At 34.9% G+C, this 21,902-nt stretch overlaps 3 protein-coding genes and 3 non-coding genes across 7 annotated transcripts; 2 read left to right on the top strand and 4 right to left on the bottom strand.

Moving 5' to 3' along the window:
* Positions 1-2,716: 2,716 nt before the first annotated feature.
* Positions 2,717-6,006, top strand: LOC125188452 (SNAP25 homologous protein SNAP33). The gene is made up of 6 exons (XM_048085301.1): positions 2,717-2,937; positions 3,784-4,341; positions 4,902-4,995; positions 5,113-5,246; positions 5,482-5,579; positions 5,695-6,006. Exons 2-6 carry the CDS (start codon positions 3,853-3,855, stop codon positions 5,792-5,794), a joined length of 915 nt encoding a protein of 304 aa, XP_047941258.1. The 5' UTR covers positions 2,717-2,937; positions 3,784-3,852; the 3' UTR covers positions 5,795-6,006.
* A 767-nt stretch (positions 6,007-6,773) lies between these two features.
* LOC125191499 lies at positions 6,774-6,859 on the bottom strand. The gene has a single exon (XR_007171173.1). It is a non-coding gene; the product is annotated as a small nucleolar RNA SNORD24 (small nucleolar RNA).
* A 59-nt stretch (positions 6,860-6,918) lies between these two features.
* Positions 6,919-6,995, bottom strand: LOC125191420. The gene has a single exon (XR_007171105.1). It is a non-coding gene; the product is annotated as a small nucleolar RNA R12 (small nucleolar RNA).
* A 239-nt stretch (positions 6,996-7,234) lies between these two features.
* LOC125191478 lies at positions 7,235-7,356 on the bottom strand. Its single transcript, XR_007171157.1, has one exon. It is a non-coding gene; the product is annotated as a small nucleolar RNA SNORD14 (small nucleolar RNA).
* Positions 7,357-12,222: 4,866 nt separating this feature from the next.
* Positions 12,223-15,219, top strand: LOC125188451 (transcription factor PIF7-like). Of its 2 annotated transcripts, none has more exons than XM_048085300.1 (6): positions 12,223-12,468; positions 12,598-13,003; positions 13,583-13,675; positions 13,970-14,035; positions 14,115-14,501; positions 14,864-15,219. In XM_048085300.1, exons 1-6 carry the CDS (start codon positions 12,452-12,454, stop codon positions 14,975-14,977), a joined length of 1,083 nt encoding a protein of 360 aa, XP_047941257.1. In that variant the 5' UTR covers positions 12,223-12,451; the 3' UTR covers positions 14,978-15,219. The 2 variants fall into 2 exon arrangements, with proteins under 2 accessions (XP_047941257.1, XP_047941256.1); XM_048085299.1 differs by having other exon boundaries at positions 12,224-12,468; positions 14,861-15,219.
* Positions 15,220-18,319: 3,100 nt separating this feature from the next.
* LOC125188406 (disease resistance protein RPS5-like) lies at positions 18,320-21,812 on the bottom strand. Its single transcript, XM_048085226.1, has 2 exons — positions 21,790-21,812; positions 18,320-21,388 (listed from the first exon to the last, which is right to left on the bottom strand). Exon 2 carries the CDS (start codon positions 21,374-21,376, stop codon positions 18,407-18,409), a length of 2,970 nt encoding a protein of 989 aa, XP_047941183.1. The 5' UTR covers positions 21,377-21,388; positions 21,790-21,812; the 3' UTR covers positions 18,320-18,406.
* Positions 21,813-21,902: the final 90 nt, after the last annotated feature.

The following is a 21,902-nucleotide window of genomic DNA, read 5'->3' as shown; positions in this document are numbered from 1 at the left end:
GGGTTGTTTTCTTTTATACCATTTGCGTAATTGGTGGCTAGCAACTTTTGAGTTTTGATTACTATTTCTAATGGTTTATTTTTCAAGTATACCTGTTTAACTTACCATATGCCAACCAAAATGTATGTAGAATTAAATGTACATTATTTTATTCGATGTTTATGTATTTTGAAGAACTTGCTGATCTTGCCTGCAGTCTAGAAGCCGGCCACCTTTGACTCCCTTCCTCCTAATTAATGTAATAAGTCTACAAATTCTAGAGCTTTAATTTACCAAGTTTAATTGATGTATATATATTATTGTGCTAATAGTAGGGGTATGTAATAGATATGAATTGGATCGTATTTTGTACGCTTGATCCTATGTTAAGAATTCTTTCAATTTGCTAATTAGAAAACAAAAAGAGTTACATATCATGACGTTAAAATTTAACATATAGTCATATTGAAATCATGATCAAAGAGTTATAAATATGAGTTCAAATACTGTATATATAAAAAAAATATTTTGACTTATTAAAATGTTGGTCATAAATTTTTAAGTTAAAAAGTATATACCTGGTGAACAATTTTCTAAGTCTCGGAAGCAATATTGGTTGAATGAAAACTATTAAAGCAAAATGATTTATATGATTTATTTTTCATATGTATTTGTACATGAATGAAATGTTTCTCAGCCAATGTCTTGGTCATGGAAGCGAATGAATTTCGTTTGTGTAATTTATTGCCATAGACTTGCTAATGGCTGCTGACTATTACTCCAACGCGCTCTAATTTTAGTTTATTTACAATTGAATCCTTCTGCTTGTAGTTATGTTATATTAACCCCTTCCGAAATTTTCGTTATAGTATCCTTTTTGTCCCTAAGCAAGTGGCAATTGCAAGCCAACAAATCAATAAAAAGTAAAAACGAATCAACAAAATAAAGTAATACTACTGTTTTCCTTTTTTGACATCACATAAAATATTTTCCTAAAGGATGTTCCACAATTCCATGTTTATATACTTGTAGATACAATAACTATTTTTAGGCTTGAATAAAGCGTGTATTCAAAAATAAATTAAATTCGTTTTGATGACATATGGCAATTAGCCAAATATAATACATTTTTTCAAAATCTTGGAGTATCCACTAGGGCTGGCAATTTTTGACACGACACGATAACACGACACGAACCGGCACGAAATTAATGGGTTTGGGTCAGAGCTTATCGTGTTCGTGTCCTTATCGGGTCGACCCATTAAGGACACAAAAATTTCGTGTCGTGTTCGTGTCGTGTTCGTGTCGGGTTCGTGTTATCCGTTAACAATGCGTGTTCGTGTCGGGTTCGTGTCGTGTTCGTGTTATCCGTTAACACATAATATTTTAATATTATTATTCTTATTAACACATAATATTTTAATATAATTATTCTTATTATTTTCATTTTTCAATACTTATTTTCGTGTCATTAATGGGTTCGTGTCGTGTTCGTGTCGTTAATGGGTTCGTGTCGTGTTCGTGTCGTGTTCGTGTTGAGGGTAGCGGGTCGTGTTCGTGTTCGTGTTTGAGGTTTTCTTAACGGGTCGTGTTCGTGTTTGTTGTTATCGTGTTCGTGTCGTTATTGTGTCGACACGATAACGACCCGACACGCACGATTTGCCACCCCTAGTATCCACGGCCATGCTCCTGCCAAGAGTACGGATATAGGCCCAAACTCACATTTATTTAGGTCCAAACTCACCTTTATTTATTTTTAATTTTCTAATCGTCATGTTCAAGTGTCCCACCATTCTATTATTCAATTTAAATACTTTAATTATTAAAAATATTTCTACAATATTAAAATGCATTAAAAATATCCGAAACACTATTACAAATTACTAAAAAATTAAAAATTACATAATTAAAATCCTAAAAATTAAAAATTACATAACTAAATTCATAATAAAAAAAAATTGAAGTATGAATGAGAGATAATTTGATGTAAAGAATGGATGATGTATGTGGATATTTATAGATGAGTTTGGGAGATATTTTAAAAAATAAAAAATAAAAAAAATTGAAAAAAATGCTAAAATGGCTATATTTTTGGGAATCCGATTTTTTTTTTCATTTTTCCGGATTATATTGAATTTTTATAAATTTTAAAAAAAGAAAAAATTAACGGAATAAAAACGAGCCCAATTAGGAGGCGCCACGTAGGCGTGCTCTTCGGCACGACAGTGCTCTTGCTATCGAGCACGACCATACCGTCAGCAAGAGCACAACGGCGATCAGGGGTCTCGCTACGCCGACGGCACGGTGTCAAGAGCACCCCAGCAGATGCTCTTAGACTATTTAAATAAAACTATAAAAGTAATTCAATTAGCTTTTCTTTATAAAATAAGGCACAAGACGTCCATCTTAGACATCCATAAGTAAACGTTGTAGGCACTTGTAGCTGTTGTTTGGTGTTTACGGTTATAGTTAGGTTTGAATTGTGATAATACAATGCACCAACCACATTAATAATTAAAAATACAAGTTACATGCTATATTATAATCTTTCAGTAATTTAGGGGGCAAAAATATATTTCAACACTTTCAAAAATGCAAATTTCTTGTAATCAAGGGTACCTTTGTTGAAACTGGCAAAATATAATGACGTGAAAATAAATAGCGGGCAAGGATTTCTTTGAAATAAATTGGGAATAGAAAAAAGAGCCATAACCGAGTTTTGAATATTTCCACGAGCTGCAATTTCTTGACAGTTTCTGCTTCGTCATGCCATTTCCATTAAATATACGTGTTGATCGTGTTTGCGAACTGAATCCACTTCACAATTGATCCTCATTTTTTTTTTCTCTAGCTCCCCCTCAAGATTTTTTCTCTCCACATTGTTCGCCTTTCTCAGGAACCAGAACTATTTCTTATAATCTGCCGCAAGATTATCCCCAAATTTTCTTAGAATTTCAGGTACTCACTCCATAGCTTTCTTAATTTGCACAATTTCTGAATTGAACTTCAGGTTTCTCATATTTTACAATAATTAAATAGATTCTGAGCCAGTTCTAATTACTCCACCAGTTTGGAATTTGGATGGATGTGTGTGTGTGTTTCCGAAGGAGATGATGTGACATTTCTGTTTTTCAAGTTTTGCATCTTGTTTGTTGAATTACATGGATTCATTCTTTGTGAGTTTTGGCTAGTCAAAGTCTTGGACTTTTCTTAGACTCTTAGGAGAAGAAAAGAGTTGTTCTAGAAAATATTTTGTGGACTTCCAAATTTTCTTGGAAAATATTTTAAGAGCTTTTCTTTGTTATGGTATAACTTTATTGATCAACTTTTCTTCAATGGATTGCGTTTGGTGAAGAGCCATGCTTTTGTTGCTTAACAATTTTGAGGCATTTGCATTTTAGTGTTGCCTTATAATATTGGTTCAATTGTCGATGGAATAAAGTGAAGGTTGTTTTCTTGGATATATATTACATAAATATATTGTGTGATGGTATTGAATTTTTGTAAATAGAATATCATCCCAATGAATTTGTATGGTTCTTCAGTTTAGTATCTTTTTGCTGTTTGATCTCTCTCTTCCCCTCTTATTTTGTTTGATATCATGTTCTGTTATAAGCATTTTCGATTTATGTTGCTTTTACCTTTTACTATATTGCTTCATATCATGTTCTGTTATATCATATATGTATTTTGGACTGTCTTGCTTTTGCTTACTTTTTTCTTGTAGGCTTGTAGATATACTTGTCAAAAACAGACATGCTCATATGATTCCATACAATTTGTTTCTCTTTTTTGTGCTTTCAGGTCCTTAATAAACTCCACTCGATTCTTTCGCTGATCAAAGTTTAGCCTAATTAGGATAAAAATATCAAAATGTTCGGTCACAAGAAGTTTCCCTTGCATAGGCTTTCAAGGCACAAGTCAGCTGACCCCTCTGACTTCCCTAATCATAAAACGAATCCATTCGAATCCACCGACGAGTTGAAATCCGTTAAAGGTTCTACAAGAACATCATCAGAACCTGCTCTGGTTACACCAAACTTCAATTCAAACCCCTTTGATGATGATGGTGATGATGTTAGAGGAACCTCATCATCTCAGAGTTTCTTCAATTCCTCAAGGAACAAATACAAGAATGATTTCCGCGACTCTGGAGGATTAGAGAGCCAGACTGTAGAGGAACTTGAAAATTATGCAGTATATAAGGCTGAAGATACGACTAAATCTGTCAACAATTGCCTTAAGATTGCAGAGGACATGCGAGGAGAAGCCACCAATACTTTGGTTATGCTGCATCAACAGGGAGAGCAAATTACCAGAACTCACGCGACTGCTGCCGACATAGAGCATGACCTTAGTAGGGTATGTTCCCCACGTTTTCTGCTCATAATCTGTTAATGCATCAACATATTCGATTCATATTATCTTTGACCAGGAGAGTTAGAGGCTATTGGGTTTTTCTGTTTTATATATATATGAGGGGATTACTAGTGATAACTCATACAGTGTTTGTGGATTTTTCGAGCTTTATAGTTTTCACGAGAACATGAGTATCTAATATTACCTCTAATATCTGCTGGTAGAGTTGCTGCTGCTGAAGAGGCTTAACCTTTTTATAATCTATCTCGTAATACCATTGGTCTGCTAATGTTTACCTTGAAATCTCTTCCTGCTAGATTTTGGTTACAAGCTTTCATTTCCTTTTTCCTTACAAACTCGTGCCTCACATTACCTGCTTCATTTTTCCTCTTGATGCCTAAAGATTTCAAAAGTATTCCTATCCTTCTACCTTTTTTGTGTGGGTGTGTTGGGGGGGGGGGGGGGGTGTGAATATGGTGTTGTTTATGCTGTTCAGTCCAGACGATGCGCTGCATCTTTTTCTTTCTTTGTATCTAATGTTTCAAACCATGGTTTATATTCAGGGGGAGAAGCTTTTGGGAAGTCTTGGGGGCATGTTCTCTAAGACATGGAAGCCGAAGAAGAATCATGCAATAAAAGGCCCTGTGATCAGTAGAGGTAACTGGTCGATTTTCTCCCTCCAAGGGCCGTCTTTAGCTTTAAATAAGTCGCTGCCACATTGCAGGCCTTTGCCCAGCAATTTTTGCTGTGATTTATGGTTTAAAACTTCTGTAGGTGATCCGGTGCATAGGAAGGGCAATCATTTGGAGCAGAGGGAAAGGCTTGGCTTGTCTTCGGCCTCTAAGGAAAGATCATCAAATGCACGTAAACCACTAGTCGAACCCACAGATGCCTTCCAGAAAGTTGAGGTATGCAATATTTTGAGTTTACTGTAATAGAAAAAAGCTGAGACTGAAATATATATATATATATGCAGTCATGCGCTTTACACACTGATGTTGAGATTTATGATTTGCATATAGGAATACATATATACTAGATGTAAAACTAGGCGTATCTCGTTATATCTACAGTTTATTCATTCTGCTACGTGGTCGTGCTCATGTACACACAACTTATTACAATTACACGGAACTATGACAGGTTGAAAAAGGGAAACAAGACGACGCCCTCGTAGATCTAAGTAACATCTTGGGGGAGCTAAAGAATATGGCTATTGACATGGGATCAGAGCTTGAAAAGTCAGTGCTCCCTCCTATTCTCATGAACCCCTCATCTTTCCCATATTTGTCTCAACACGACGAAGATTCTTTTATCTACTGATTGATCACATTCATTGTTTTTACCTCAAAACAGGCAAAACCCAGCATTGGAACGCACCGAAGATGATGTAGATGAGCTGGTTTTCCGAGTGAAAGGTGCTAATCAGCGCACTCGGCGTTTGCTTGGGAAGTAGGATCCCGTTGCTTGCTGCTTTGTACTACTCCATGATTTTAAAATTTTAGGCATTTTCCTTGCTGCTTTAGAGTATAGTATAGTATATACTCCGTGTACAACAAAACAGAAAATTATTCTGCAACTTGAGTTACTTCACCTCTTTCTGTACTTTCTTCTTCTTTGAAAATGGTGTCTATAGCAGTTGCTTCAAAAACTCCACATTTCACCCTTGTTGCAGATTAAATCAAATTTAAAATATGTTGAATTTCAGTTCCAACCTATTATTTGTAGCAAATTCAACCATGAAATCATTCCATACATGAAATTTTGTGACCGGTTAGAATCTTTTTGAAGGTTTAGAACGTTAGGTCCGTATCAAGGTTTACATGTCCCAAGTTGCTAGGACACAGTATCGATAAAAGATTAATCCCTAACGGACCAAACACTCTTTACAATTAGATGTTCTGGTTTTCAACATGGCCATTTCTTCTACCATAACTATTCTTTAAATGCCTTTTATTCATTCCGACAACTTTATATATTACAAAATTACAACTTTTCATCTTTTTGCAATTATAATAGTCAAGCATCAAGATTACAATTGATATAGCAAAATCATAGAACATGACAAAAAATATTATATCACTTGAAAGGTCCATATCTTTTAATAAAATTTTAAAATCTCTCTCAATATAAAATTGTTGCTATATCAATTTACTTTAATTAAAATATTTTCATGTTTATATACTCCAAATTTTAAATTATACTTATAAAATTCAAATGTAATAGCCAAATCAGTGACAATAGGAGCAGAAAAACCTGCAATCAAGATTGTCATGGATTATAATGGGATCATAAAGAGCATCAATAATTTTAGTGTCAGTGTATTAACTGTATCTCAATTGTGTTAGATTAGATATTCAGATGAATGTTTGAGAAAACAATGACCCACATACTACTAGCATTTGAGTAAACGAAATTAAAATGACATTTGTGAAAGCCTCAGAGATCTTGGTGGATAAAGAATCATCAGATGGGATTCAATCCCATCAAGAGTAGCAAATATAATCATGCATCACCGGCTACAACATTTCTTCAAATTCAAATCAAAAGTATAGAAAACAAGAAAGATAAACGGCAAAGACACGTCAGAAGTAGCTGGTAGTGATCACAGATCGAAATCTCATTGGGAATCCGTCTGATTTTTTCATCATTCGTGTCATGCCACAACCAGATATGAAAACACAAACTAGCATAAAAATGTATCTACCTCGTCACCGAAAATCCCGTACAAAAGAGGACGAATTCGGAGCTAAAGGTAGAGTCACATATACAGGAATGAGTATACACGACATAGGGCTCAATTTGGCCTAATGATAGACCCATTGATCCACCAATTGAAAACCAAGGGTTTGCAATTTAGGCATTGAAATCAATTTTGAAAATTAAAAAGAGGAATTGGCTCAGACATCCAAGGAAGGAATAAAGCTGCATATGCTCTCAAGCCTGGCGAAGGCGAAAGCATTAGGCGGCCACTGCGAATGTTTTGAGAAACAAGCCTTTGAATTAGCATCATCGCCAGAAAAATAAAAAGAAAAACAAATTAATTGAAGAACAGAAACAACGGAGGTGGATGCATTAGATTGCGGTGAGTGATTGGTTATTTATACAAGTTGGAAGGGGTTAGGGTTTTAGAGATATGAACGGCGGTCTTATTGGGCCGGTTTTCTTAATGGGCCTACCCATACTTAATGGGTCTTTGAATTTGACTAGTAGTAGTATTTCATAGTGTTGATTGTAAAGAGAGATTTTATTTTATTTTATATCCAAAAACAGAGTTGGAATTTTTTTCGACTACATGGTTTCCACAAATGGATATATAAGGTGGATTGTTGAGCTGATATGAACAGTAAAAATTAGGAAGGGAAATTGTATTATTCAATAATGTTTTAAATAAAGAATGTGTATCATTCTTTATTAGTATTTACAAATTACAATGGTTTATTTCTATTCATAATCCCTATATTAGTATTAACAATGGTTTATTTCTATTCATAATCCAGGACCAGAAGCTAGCTTGTGTATTACTTGCAAAAATGCAATTGACGTTTCATCAAATTATTTTGTGATTCCAATATCCCAGTCCAGTGGCCCTCTCATTCAAAATGATCACATTCTTGAATGACATGAGAATTTATATTGAGTATGATAAAGTAGAGTGAAAATATAATTAAATATTTTAATGAAAAGATAAGAGTAAGTTTATTTTTAAATTAGACCGTGGACATATTTAATGAGATAAAAAAAAAAATGTGGTCATCTTTAATAAGGCACGAGGGAGTATCATTTATAGTCACAACTATCTCTAATGGGTTTAAAGAAAATGTGATTTGGCATCTACTAATAAATTTTGTGTCCCTATTTTGAAAGGAACTTTATTATCTAGAGAGCTGCAGCTTATAAATGAGGTGATGCAAAACTATGGAATTTAGGGAAGAACTAATTATTTAAGGGGACATGGAAACATAGTATATTACACTTCAATTATGTGATGATAAATATGGAATTTAATCAAAAATTATATGCACATAAACTTTGGATTGAGGACCACTCTTTCTTTGTAATTGTATGGATGGGGTGGAAGTACTTTTCTACATCCAAATCTTTACCTTATCGATATATGGATCAAACCAAGCAAAGATTCACTCGATTTCTGTTGAATCCCAATAAAAAGATACGAGGGACCTTGCTACCATGCTCTTGCTGGAACCAACTTTCTTTTAGGAGAAAAGTTTAATAATGGAGTGAGTATCAATACAAAGTAGAACCAACAGAAAAAATAAATGAAAAAAAATGAAGTTGCAAAGGAATATGCACATTACTCATGTTGCATTTCTTTATCTACAACTTCTTTTTACAAATTATGTGGGTCGTTCGAATCATTTGTCTCACCTATGTTCCACTATTATTCAAAAAACAAGTACGAGTAAGAAAAAATCAAGTCTAGGTGGCATTTAAGCTATTACAAACAATTAACAAAATAAACAAAATTAGTTGTAAATTGAGTCAATGAAATCCTCTTTTCACCAGAGAATTACATCGGCTTGACTGGTGCTCTTAGATTGCTATATTGTCCCTAGAAATAAAACGATGTACTCATAGCATGTAAAAGCACCATGCTCTTATAAAAGCTTTGAGAGAGAGATGTTGCGCGTGCAAAAGTAAGAACATGGTGTGTTTGATCTCTTCGAAAACTCATAACTGTTTATATGCTAAAGGGAACACTTGAAAACACAATAATATTGGCTGTTACAACCTCTGCAAGGCCAAAAACCTCAGACAAGGAACAAGTCTTTAAACATTGTTATGTTGAGGAATTGTGCAAGACAATCCAGCCCCTGTCTCATCAGCTTTCTTGTATAAATGTAAAATTCTCCTACACTATTCATATTATATATTTACAAGTGTCGGCCGATTAATTAATTAGCAACAGGAAGAGGATAGTCTCCATATTATTTGCTCCCACAAATAATCCCCACGTGATAGTAGTATATATAAAGGTTATCTCATACTCCAATTTTTGTTTTCAGAATTGATATCATATATAGATTTAAGAAGTAAAAGTAACTAAGACCATCTCCAGTAGCGGCACGCCTGCATTTTCTTGCACAACATGATCATCGAGTCGAAGGCGTACAACTGACTAATTGGGCCAATAACGATGAAGCCGGTCCGAGCCACGGAACGGCCACCGCTAACGTACGACGTGGGGTACCTCTCGATGAAGCTGGCCACCTCCAGGCACATGCAGACATGCGTCAAGTGAATGCTCATATTCAACTCCAAAAGGATATAATTGAATAGTTGTGGGCACGGAAGACTGCACGGCGATAGTTTTTTACTTGATTATGTAATTTATTTTTTACATGAATGTACTTTTTTTTAAATAAATGAATGAATTTTCCCGTATATGTCTCGTAAATTTAATTCCGTAATTTATCGCAAATTTAATTCCGTAAATGTAGTTGTTTTTGAATTATTTTTATTGCGGCTAGCCTGTGGCTAGCCTTAGGCTAGCCTATTTGCTTAAAATGATGATGTGGCAGGTGGAATTTTAGTGCTGATAACATGGCAGAGAGAGAGAGTAGCTAGATTGTGGCTGACCTATGACTGACATAATGCCATTGGAGATGCTCTAATAGGAGTAATCTTTTTGGAAAATGCGTGCTATTAATTTTATCATGATAATTTCTTTATCTAATTGAAATTTTGAAGGAGAACGATATTTATTGGGAAGAGCACATCCATCAATTTTACAGGACACATGAATTCATGGCTGATATTGTTACATATTAATATGATGTGGTGCCTGACACCAACTGAATATAAAGAAGCCATTAAATGAAAACAAACAATTTTATGTAGAAGTTGATGTGACATTAGGTTAATCATTGAACTTTCATTCCATAACAATGTGGGCAATTAAAAATCATATTGCCCTATCACAAAAGGTCAAGTTAATATTCATGAATTAATTTGGAGCACCACTCAATTCTATTGTGTTGTCCAAGTTATCAAGAATAACACGGGAGTAGTATTTTTTTTTCTAAAAAAAGTTATATACCATGCTCTAAACATATGAAGTTATGATCATTTTTGAAAGATGACATGGATTTTCATTTAACTTTTAATTAGTACAAATTTTGCGAAAATTTTCAATCTAAATTAACTCCCTATATTCCTCCATAACAAATATGGTGGAAAATCAGTTGGGCTTTTCAATTACACTCTTCTATAATTCCACTTCAATCATGTAACTCCATTCATTCATTTATTATATGTTCCAAGCTAGGATGCCAACTCAGTTGATGCATGAACCACCAGCATCATCATCACCACCACACACACACACTAGATCAGTATTTCAAGAACGAATATGATTCAGTTAAAAATAATTTAATGGCGTAGTTTTATATACTCCATTAAATTATAATGTTATGATAATTAATTAGATACATAACATGCTTCCATATGCCATTGATACGTTACACATTACACCTTCCACAATTTATATATTTAAATTTTTTTGTAAAGAGTGTTTTGTATATAGCAGAGAAGAGGACTAGAATATGTTTGAATGACAAATCAACATCAGTTTCCCTAATATATTTGTACTACCACACATTTTATGAACAGTTTTTAGGCAAATGGAACGTAGTAATAAGTGTATAATAATGTCCTATATTTTTGGGGATAAATAAGTGTGTAAAGAGTTTATGTTAGGTCACCTTCCGTTGCGAATTTATAATAAAAAATAAAAAAACTTCATCACTATTTCTTGTATCATATGCTGTCTAGAATAAAAAAACATGGAAAAATATTATCCAATCACACCATGATAACATTATCATGAACTAGAGTGTAAAAGTGAAAAATGAACTATCCGAACTTTTTCCCTATATTCCTAAAAAATTATCCATTCTACGAAACAAGGGAAAAGAATGAAAATATTTATATATAGTCTATCATTTTCATAAATAGACTGAAGTTTTGTGAACCCAACGAGAAGTTGGAGTCTTCAATGGCTAGGGGATAAACACAATGTCCACATCCTGCAAAGAATGATTGTTCACATAGTTTATGTATAGGTATATGATATATAATTACAAATTTTGATTGATTAGGGGAAATTATTACTAGGACAGAGTCTAAACCTAATGTGCCAGTACTGTATACCTACTACACGGGGCCTATATGCAACAACCTAAGTGGAATTCATTTCCATATCCATTCAATAGCATTTTTACCGTTTTATCGATTTTGTTCGGATCTACCTTTTCTTCCGAAAAAAAGTACTTACATCGTATCCAAAATACACACAATCTTATCACTGACTAATCATTTGACTTATTCAAGCGACTCAATATTTTATTAAAGTTTTGAATAATACATAATTAAAATAAAAAATTACACGTATAATAAAAAAAAATGAAATAATTCAGAAAAAAACGATAAATCACTCAAATAAGAATTATGAAACGTGATGTATGGATCTGGTGGGAAAATGTATGAATTCAAATTAAATCCAAGACTGAATTTGTTAAACAAACGCTGAATCAGTCAAATATTACAATCTATGAACTCAAAATGATTTTAATAGTATTACAAAAAATGTAAAGCAGCTCATTAATCTAGCTAGCAAGATGAGATGTGGCTGTGCCATGATATAAAACTTCAAAACAACATAAATTAAAGATGTAGTGAGGTGGTGACTGACAGTTCCAAAAACTTATCCTGTTGAACTTTCCTTGCCACCACATGTCCTGTTTCTTTGAAATCTCTATCATTTTGAAGTGGACATATCTACAGGGGACCAATCATCAATTTTACAAATAAATACATATTTTATTGTGTGTGTGAAATAGATAAATTTTCAACGCTCCAATTCATTTGGAGAGAGAGAGCAAAGGTAGATGGAGAAAAGCAAATTTAGAGGTAGATGGAGAAGAGAGGAACAGATCCTCTCACGTGCAATCTAGCTAAATCTTATATGCTCTCTTATCCTAATTCCCAATATTCCTTCCCCTCTCTTCTCTCTCTCTCCCTACCATTGCAATATATATACCACTACCTTCCTATATCTGATTCTTGATAAGAATCCTTATGATTTATCATCATGAGTTCCATTTCCAGGTTCTTTTTCCTCTCTCTTTAGTACATTTGTATAAAGTTTTTCAGTTATCCACTATGGAGAGTTTGTCATTATTAAGTAATCAAAATCTGAATGCAACCATCCACTCAAATGTCTTGTTAATCGATCAGGTGCAACAGAGACAGAGATGTGATGGAACTAACATGGGAAAATGGGCAACTCGGGCTACATGAGCTTGAATTGAATCCAACAAAGTCATGGGGCGACCATACCCTAGAATCCATTGTCAACCAAGCTACAACCACACAACAACTAAACCACCAATATTCATGGGATCAAGATGGGAAATGGAGCTCCATGCAGGCTCATCAGCCTTCAGCTTCGCAAACCGGGAAAAGGGTGAGATCCGAAACTAGAGGTTTTCCGGTGGAGGAGAGCGCTTGCGCCAGTGCCAGCGCTAACTTCTGTAGGGAGACGGATACGACGATGATGACGTGGAATTCGTTCGAATCTCCAAGGAGTTTGAAGACTCCTAGGATTCACCAAGATGATGATTCTCTCTATCAAGATTGCTCGGTAATTGCTTTCATCTATGGATTAATTTCATAATTTTTAGGCTTAGGTCGTAAATTAGGGTTTTTGGATTTTCACATTTTGATTACTTTTTTGAATAAATTATAACAAAACTTATGCCTGATTGTTCTTGATAAGACATTCGATGAACATGAGCTAATAGCCACAACCCACAATAAACAAACAAATTAATATGCATACATAAAACGTTCTTAAATTTAGTTGTTAAACAAATATACTCCTAATTAATCTTCAAGATCTTGACAAGGAGATCTGATCCAAGCAATGATATGATAGTGATGACAGGAAAGAGTGTCAGAATAATACAGACATAAGCAATTAATTCCCACCAACATTCAAACTTGGCATGAATGTATATGTGCAATTAAATACAAACTCAGGAAAATATCCTCTTTATTGATTAAGAAAATATATACTACTATGAATTAGATGTAATAGGCAATGATCTCAACATTCTTTTCAATCATTAGCTAGAGGGGAAAAAATAAACCATCATTATTTCTTTGTAAGGAGTGAAATTATATTTGTAGTGGCTAATTAATATTGGTGAAAATGTAACAGGAAAATCAAGGCGTGACCAAAGGGGAAAGTTGCCGCTCTCAATCATCGGCGAGGCGAAGTCGAGCTGCAGCCATACATAATCTCTCCGAAAGGGTAATATATAAATTGAATATTATATATATTGCGTTGCATTTTGTATTAATAAATTATAATCTCTCCAACACGTTATTTAATTTCATGTGACCTATATATGTGGTTGCCTAAGATCATTATTTATGAGTTATTTTCAGGAATTTTTAATTAAAATTATCAAAGAATTTCAAGTGTCATTTGCTTATTTCTTGATGTGCTAATATATTATACTAATAGACTTAAATGTTTGTTTTATTCATTTTTTTTACTTATTATAAGTAAGGAGTATTAATTATGTGACATTTCTTATTCCAGAGACGTAGAGACAGAATCAACGAGAAGATGAAGGCTCTCCAAAAGTTGGTGCCCAATGCAAGCAAGGTGCATTTTTATTGCCAAATTAATTTTATACTCCATATTTCAAGAAATATGAATCTTGATAATGTTGATTTATATATAGACGGATAAAGCTTCGATGCTGGATGAGGTGATCGAATACTTGAAGCAACTTCAAGCACAAGTTCACATGATGAGCAATGCAAGAAACATGCCCCAAATGATGATGCCTTTAGGCATGCAGCAACAACTTCAGATGTCGTTGCTAGCACGCATGGGGATGGGAATGAACATGTTTGATGTCAATAATTTGACTCGAAACATGCCTCATTCCTTCCCTCCCCTTATGAATGCATCTACACCCACTCAATTCGTATCCCCACCGCCATTCGCCATGCCTTCCATGGTTCCTCCTCCAACATCGTTGAAAGCCAACGTTGATGCAGCCGCGTCTAGTGCCCCCAATCCCATGCCTAATTTCAACGAAGCATACACCACATTTCTTGCTCAAGTATGTACTCCATCTATGTTCTCCATATATTCTAATAGTAGTAAATTTTAATTTCACAACAAAAAATTAATAATAAGTTCTAATTGAGAATTGAGGAAACCCTAATTAAATTTTGTTATCAATTCAGTTTTAACTTAATGTGACATGTACTTGCTGAATGAGATGGGCATATAGCCATATGAATTCAATGAAAAGAGTAGTGTAGAACCATCTGTACATAAATTAATTTTTCCTTCAGTATTTCATTGACTCATGTGGCCAAAAGCATTTAACACTGTTGAATTTCTCCAACTGATATATGATAAATAATTCCAACCACCCATTTTCATATAATAAAATTTTGTGTTAATGTGTTGCAGCAGTCTATAAACATGGAAATCTTGAACAAAATGTACAGACAACAACAAAGCAGTCAGCAGCCATCAAAGAAACCTCCAGCCAGCTTGTCTCACCCGAACGATGCTCAAGGTGGATGAAATTTCAAATTTCTCAAATATTTTTTTTCTACCTATATAGTTATTTGATTGAGTAGGGCCCACCGCCTCAAAAAATCATGTTCTATTTTTATTATATTGTTGAAGAAAAATAAATGTCTGCACATGCAAGTGTAGATTGACTAGATTTTTTTAAGTACAAACAGTACTATATATATGCAAATATGTATATGTATGATGACTAGCTTGTGTTTGAATTAATTAATTTGGTAGCATTTATTTCATTGAATGTATCGTTATTTCCATCAAGCTTAGTTACATGCATCTCTGTGTATCAATTTTTTGGATGAGTGGCTCAATTTTGCTAGGCCCTCTTGCTTTTGGCCTCTTTTATTTCTGACTAACTAGACTCCAAATTTTATTTGCTTTATTCTTTAATTGAGGCACTAACTTTTTATAACACTGTAACACATGTAGTACATAATGTAGTGGTTTGCTTTGTCACAAGATTTATCATTAGTCCTTATTATCAATTGCTGGCAAAAGATGACAAAGTGTTTTTTTGTTTGTCAATACATTGTCAGTGTACAATTGTGCTCTAGATGTTATGTATTGCAAATGTAGAAAAACATAAATGCGTTTATAGTAATTTTTCTTATGCATCTGCACATATTTAGAAAATTGGGGCAATGGCTGGAGTTGCATCATTAAAATTGGTTTCATTGGTTTAGGTTAGTTCGATGACTAATCTTGCTCGAACAAAACAAAACTTCATCATTAAAAAGGGCTAATTAGTTAGTTATACTACAAATTATGATTGAGAAACAAAGTGGTGTATAGTGAAAGGTAAAATGTATTAGTACATAGAAAATAAAGATAATTAGTTAATTAAGTGATGCATGGAAAATAAAGAGAAATTATAAGAGTATTATATCTATTGTGCATTAATTAGTTAGTCGCTTTCATATGGTGAAGAAGATAAGGTATCTTCTTTCAAATTAATTGTGTGAATACATATATGGTCCAATACAACTAGCCAATTTTATGACTATATGGTCACATTTTTCATCTTTCGAGGACCACTATATGGAATTCTTACACCTTTGGCTTTAATTAACTATATTCGTTGAGGCCACCCTTTCTAGCTATATCTAGGTATATCCAATCATATACACTATATTTCTATTTTCACATTACATTACATACTCATGTTACAAAATTGCATTTCTTCTTACATCAACGACATGGCACTGGCACGATTAATAATGATATAATAATAAAATATACGGCGAAACATATATTCAAGATTCTTGGTGACGAGTAAGTTTGAATTTATTTTGTAAGTATGCTATTATGTGTGATGAAGTAGAGAAATGAAAGGTAATTTTGTTTTAAAAAATGGTTTGGGTTTATTCATTATATATTTCCACATATATTGGCGGCCTATAATAAATTCATTATTTGTTTTAATTCTGAGAATAATTATTTATATTTCCACCAAAAAATTATAATTCTGTCAACATTAATGAGAAATTCAATATTGCATTAATTATTTCTCTTATATGTAAAAATATGGCACGAGAATTAAGACAAAATTGGTAAAATAAGAGAGATGATGATGAGAATGATAGTTAAAATAGTATTAGTGGACAGTGATCCATATATATAAGTTGTAAATAAGTTTGAGGTTATTTACAACTTATTACAATTATCTCATATATTAGTTGAAAATCATGGTCGGTGATTTTATAATGATATGATTGAGAGTTCTGTCATTTTCTTTGCCAGAAATACATATAGCTGTTTTCTTCTTCATTTTCCTGATATATATATATAGACTCTTACTAAGTATTCATTGCAAATAAATAACTAGAATGTGACACTTTCAAGAATCCAATATTTCTGCGCTTGAGTCGTGGTCCAACATATTAAGTCATGGACCAGTAAATCTTGTTTTAAAAGATTTGAGTCATCGAAGTGATTCAAACCATTACATTTAGGATAAATTGCACTTTAAATCCCTATAACTAATAACTTTGGGGGTTAGAAAATGTCCATTTTCTCGTTTTGTGGAATGACACTGTTTCATTCCACGTCAATTTTCTGAGTTGGGAAATTTGCTGGTGTGTTATAAAATCACACGCACAGCAAAAATATCAAAATTCCACCAATGTGCATTGGGTTGGAAGTCTTAGGCATTTAGTAATAGAAGAGTTGCGATCTCAGAGCAAGAGGCTGTATTTCAACTTTGGTCAATCATTATCAAATCATATACTAACACAATTAAATCATTCATCATCTTGTGATTTCATTTCTATTTTTCATCATACACATACAAGATTCATTGCTATAGATGTGATTAGAATTAAATGATGGTCGGGCAAAAGAATTAGAAACAGCAATCAACAGGGCCACACCATTAGATCTGTTCCCCAAATGAATCAGAAGTTTGGAAATCTGAGAGTAAAACCACAACCACTACATATCATTGCCCTACATTAACCATATAACTATATGCAGGTCATATATTGACATATCTGCTGCCATAAAATTGAAATATAAACGTACCATTTCAGTCGACACGTTGCCATTCTTGATTCAATAATATTGTGCTATTAAGAAAACTCTCCAGCAACAATGATCAATTACTAACTTGCAAACAGAATGGAAATTATAGCATCAACAAGTTGCTGATCTGGCAACAAAATTCAAAGAGTAGAACTTCATTAACAAATTAGTTTGCATACTAACAAATAGTAGTTGTAGATGCAACAGGGACCTGGTGTTTCTATGACAAAATTCCAGGCTTAATGAATCGATCGTGTAATAAAAAAAATGTCCTATTAGCTACAGCAACATTCTCCAGTCTTGTTAAACTACTAACAACTAGTAGTACTAGTTTCCAGTCATGAAATCCTCAGAAACTGAAGCTCCTGAGTTTAAAGCTAGCTTCAAAGTTCGAGTTAGCATAGCACAAGTTGAACTGTAGAAATGAACATAAAATGTTACAGTCATGCCTTTGAGCAATGGTCATAGCTTGATTCCAGCAATTGGAAATGAAGAATCTTGCCATGAGAAGGCTGAGGAGAAATCTTTATGTGGAATCGAAGCATAACTTGAAGTTGAAATGCAGAGGTTGGAATCAAGCATGAACTCTTCCAGTTTGGAATTGAAGCTTTGCAATCTAACAGGGAAACAGGGTTTAGCACTAAGCACATACATTATTATAATATTAGTCCTAGTGTCTTTGATGATGATTCTTGAATAAGCTGCAAGAATCTCATAACTTGTCACCCTTTATTGTATGCTTTACTGATGATTCTTGAACTAAATGAACAAGATTGTGCATATGCTCATGTCTAAACCTTCAGCTGATACCCTTAGTACAACAAAATGTCATTTGCATTAAGTTTAATTACTGAGTTTGCAATACATACATGAATTACAACAAAATGTCATTTGTTTCTTTCATTAGTCCCAAAATCGCAGGAAAGGCTGAATGAGATGGGACTGAATGGGATGCTCCCACTCTAATGATTCCCACCATTCTCTCTCTTCTTCAAGTATCCAGATTTCTTCGAGAGACGGTGGAGGCGAACAATGATACAATCCTTCATCGAGGGCATGGTTGTCGTTGTCGCTCTCTGAGAAATTCAACGGCAGTTTCTTTAATGCTTGGCATTGCTCCACGTGAATTAAGTTAACTGAATCACATAACAATGCTGCCTTGCAGATGCTCGACAGTCGTGGCAGATGAATCAAGTACACCTGTCTCAACCGGGGAAGAGAGACAACGGATGCTTCTGCTTCTTCTCTTCCAGTTCCATCTGTTGCTTCTGTTATCTCCTGTATCTCATTACAGTTCCTAACACAGATTCTTTCGAGCATTGGAAAATCTGATGCGCGCAGCTCTAGCTTCTTCATCTTGTTACACTTGCAAAGTGTCAAGTATTTTAGAGAAGAAAATGCAGCTTCAGCTGGTGCATATGTTGGTTCTCCCCAAGGCCTTGCTTCCCGTCTGCGAATTATACCCATAAAATCGGGTAAGTCTTGCAGCAAAATCTTTTCAAGGCTTGAAAACTGAGATCCTGGCTTCTCATATGTGATCATGCATTCTATTCCTCTTGAGTTATAAACTTCCAACAACTTGAGGGATCTTGGATCATCCAATCGTGAGAAGTCATCGGCTAAACAGTTGCTTAGACCGTAGCAGTGATGGAATACTAGGGTATCATGTGCTGCAGACATGGTACCTTGGTTCTCATCTCCTTTCTCAAGATCACGGAGATGGAAAGTCACTAGATTGCGACGGTTAGAGAAACCATCATAAACCAATCTCACTTGAATGTTGTAGAAAGTACCATGTACCCGGCTTCTTCTACTTCTAAAGACACGGCTAAAATCACGCGCATCTTCCACAGGTCCTTGAAATTCCTCCAGCTGTTTCAGCCTCTCAATGTCCTCTACTGGTGCTTTTACTTGATATGGGAGAAGAAGAAGTTGAAGATTTGAGAGATTGGTCAACACTCCTGCAGGTAACATCCTCAAGTAATTTGCGCCGTTTAATAACAATCGCTTCATATTGAGGAGCTTCTCTGTTCCTTGAGGCATGTTCAGGATTCCGCTATGCGAAAGGTCCAGCTCCCTAAGTGCTTTCAGTTTTCCCAAGTCTGGCACTGCTGCAAGCTCTCGGCACCCTCCTAGAATCAAGGCCTTCAGGCTCTTCAGATCAGATAACGAATCAGGCAAGTCTCGTATACGAGTCCTGGACAGATCAAGAGTGCACAGTGTAGGCATTCTCGAGAAAAATGATCCTGGCAAATAATCCAATGGATTCTCGCGAAGAAGCAACCTCGACAGCTTAGGACATTTTGGAGACATTTGAAATGGAACCACCTGTATGCTGTTCTGAACCAAGGACAAGTTCTCAAGATCTTCACTCCATACTTCGTCGTTGGGGAGTTCCTTCACACAGCAGTCGCCTGCTATTACCACAGTTTTACCTTCAGTAATTTTCAGCGCCATGGCTCGCATCAGATCATGCATTCTGATGCTATCTCCATCCCTGTGATCGCGAGTCCTTTCTAGCAAGCACGTATTCACTAACTTATCCAGCATGGAGTGACCCTCGTCGTATTGAGCCTTCATACTCTTCCATGTATCAACCAGCTCCTCCAAAATGAATTTCCTGACTAACTCATTTCTTGGTATTTTGCAGTCTTCAGGATATAAAGCGCAATACAGGAAGCAAAGCTGTAAGTTCGTGTATCCACGCCTCGTCCCTTGTTGATGATTAGGTAACAATCTGTCAAAACTGTATTTGAGCACTTTATAAACTTGATCTTCCATGTCATCATGCCCCATAAAGGATTTCTTCAGTTCTGTCATTGAATTTCTCCAGGCATGAACGGCCGTCTCGCCCCTCATGCCTCCTGCTAGGGTGATGATCCCAAGAGGCAAGCCATCGCACATCTTGACCATACACTTGGCAATTTCCTCGACATCAGAAGGTAGGCTCTCGTGCCCCAGTGTCTCTTTGAATAAGTCCCATGCTTCATCATTATGCAGTGTTTTCACTTCGTTTATGCTCTTGCAACCGAACTGATGACACACTTTCGAAGACCTAGTTGTTATAACCAACCGGCAACCTTCCCTGCCAAGTGGATATCCAACCTCTTCCAGTTTGATGTTTTCCCACACATCATCCAAAATGAGCACAATGCTTTCCCTTGTGGAGAATGCTGTCCTCAATTCAGCTGCTCTTTTGTGTGCATCATGTTCATCCGACAGCTTGAGACCGATGGCACAACCTATCTTGTCTTGCAACTTGTTTATGTTGAACACCTGAGACACCGTAACCCAAACCACACAATCTTCAGTTTCTTGCAGCAGACGGTTGTGGACGTACTTTGTCAAAGTCGTCTTGCCTACACCACCCATCCCGTATATACCAATACTCTCCACCTTATCATCCACTAACAGCCCCCAAATTATGTCCAAATTTTCCTCAAATGCTTCACCAAACATTTCAGCTGCTATAAAGGCCTCTCCCCTCTGATCATAATCATCGACTAGAACTTCACCAAAATGCCTGCTTTGCTCCATGAGTTCACCCACTCGGTTATTCAGTTTTGCTATTCGGCCTCCACTCAAGAGCCTAGTGATGTATCCACGCGATTGTAGTTCAAGAAAATTAGTTTGAATTAGCTGAACTTGTGTCAACCAATCTTCAACTTCTCGTTTTCTCTTCTTTTTCCTCGATGCATCTTCTTTGCATTTGGCCTCGACATCAAATGCTATAGCACACAATGAGGTAAGGCTTGTCTCCAAAGTTGTGACATCGAGCTTTAAATTTGTTAAGACAGTCACATTGTTATGTGAATAGTCTACCAGCTTTTCTCCCAGCTTTTGGAAAATGGATTCCAAAATTTGCTGTAGCATTTTTTCACTCTGCTGATGGAGTAGAGTTGTGTTCAGCACAAGTTATAATCAAAATTTTTGCTGTACAATTTTATGCATTATTTTTTTCATTCCAACTTATATTTTAAAGGAAGTTAAATTAAATTCTGTCATGGTTAGCACATGAAAATAAAATTACTAAAATCTAAACTCTTATGTTAAATTTTGTGTGGAGATCTGCTTCAAGACATACCTAAAAGATACATCTTTCAAAATATATGCAAGTATGCGACCAGTTAAATGAATCACTAGCTATGAAACTAAAAATAGCATATACAGAAAGCATGACTGGTAACATGAATTTAATTTAAATTTAAAGTATAAACTATATTTAAGAACATAGCTAAAGCAGGAAAATTATATAAGTATAAAGAAGTAATGGAGAGTTTACTCACCGGAAATGGATAGCTCAGGTGAAAACAATCTCAGGAAATGAGTTAATATGAAGCTGAGTGGAATTAGATTAAACACTAATCAACTTTAGATAGACTAATTCCTAATAATGTTT

This window comes from Salvia hispanica, chromosome 5 (assembly GCF_023119035.1).
Source record: "Salvia hispanica cultivar TCC Black 2014 chromosome 5, UniMelb_Shisp_WGS_1.0, whole genome shotgun sequence".
Lineage (NCBI taxonomy): Eukaryota > Viridiplantae > Streptophyta > Magnoliopsida > Lamiales > Lamiaceae > Salvia > Salvia hispanica.
This window is presented reverse-complemented; position numbering and strand designations above follow the sequence as displayed.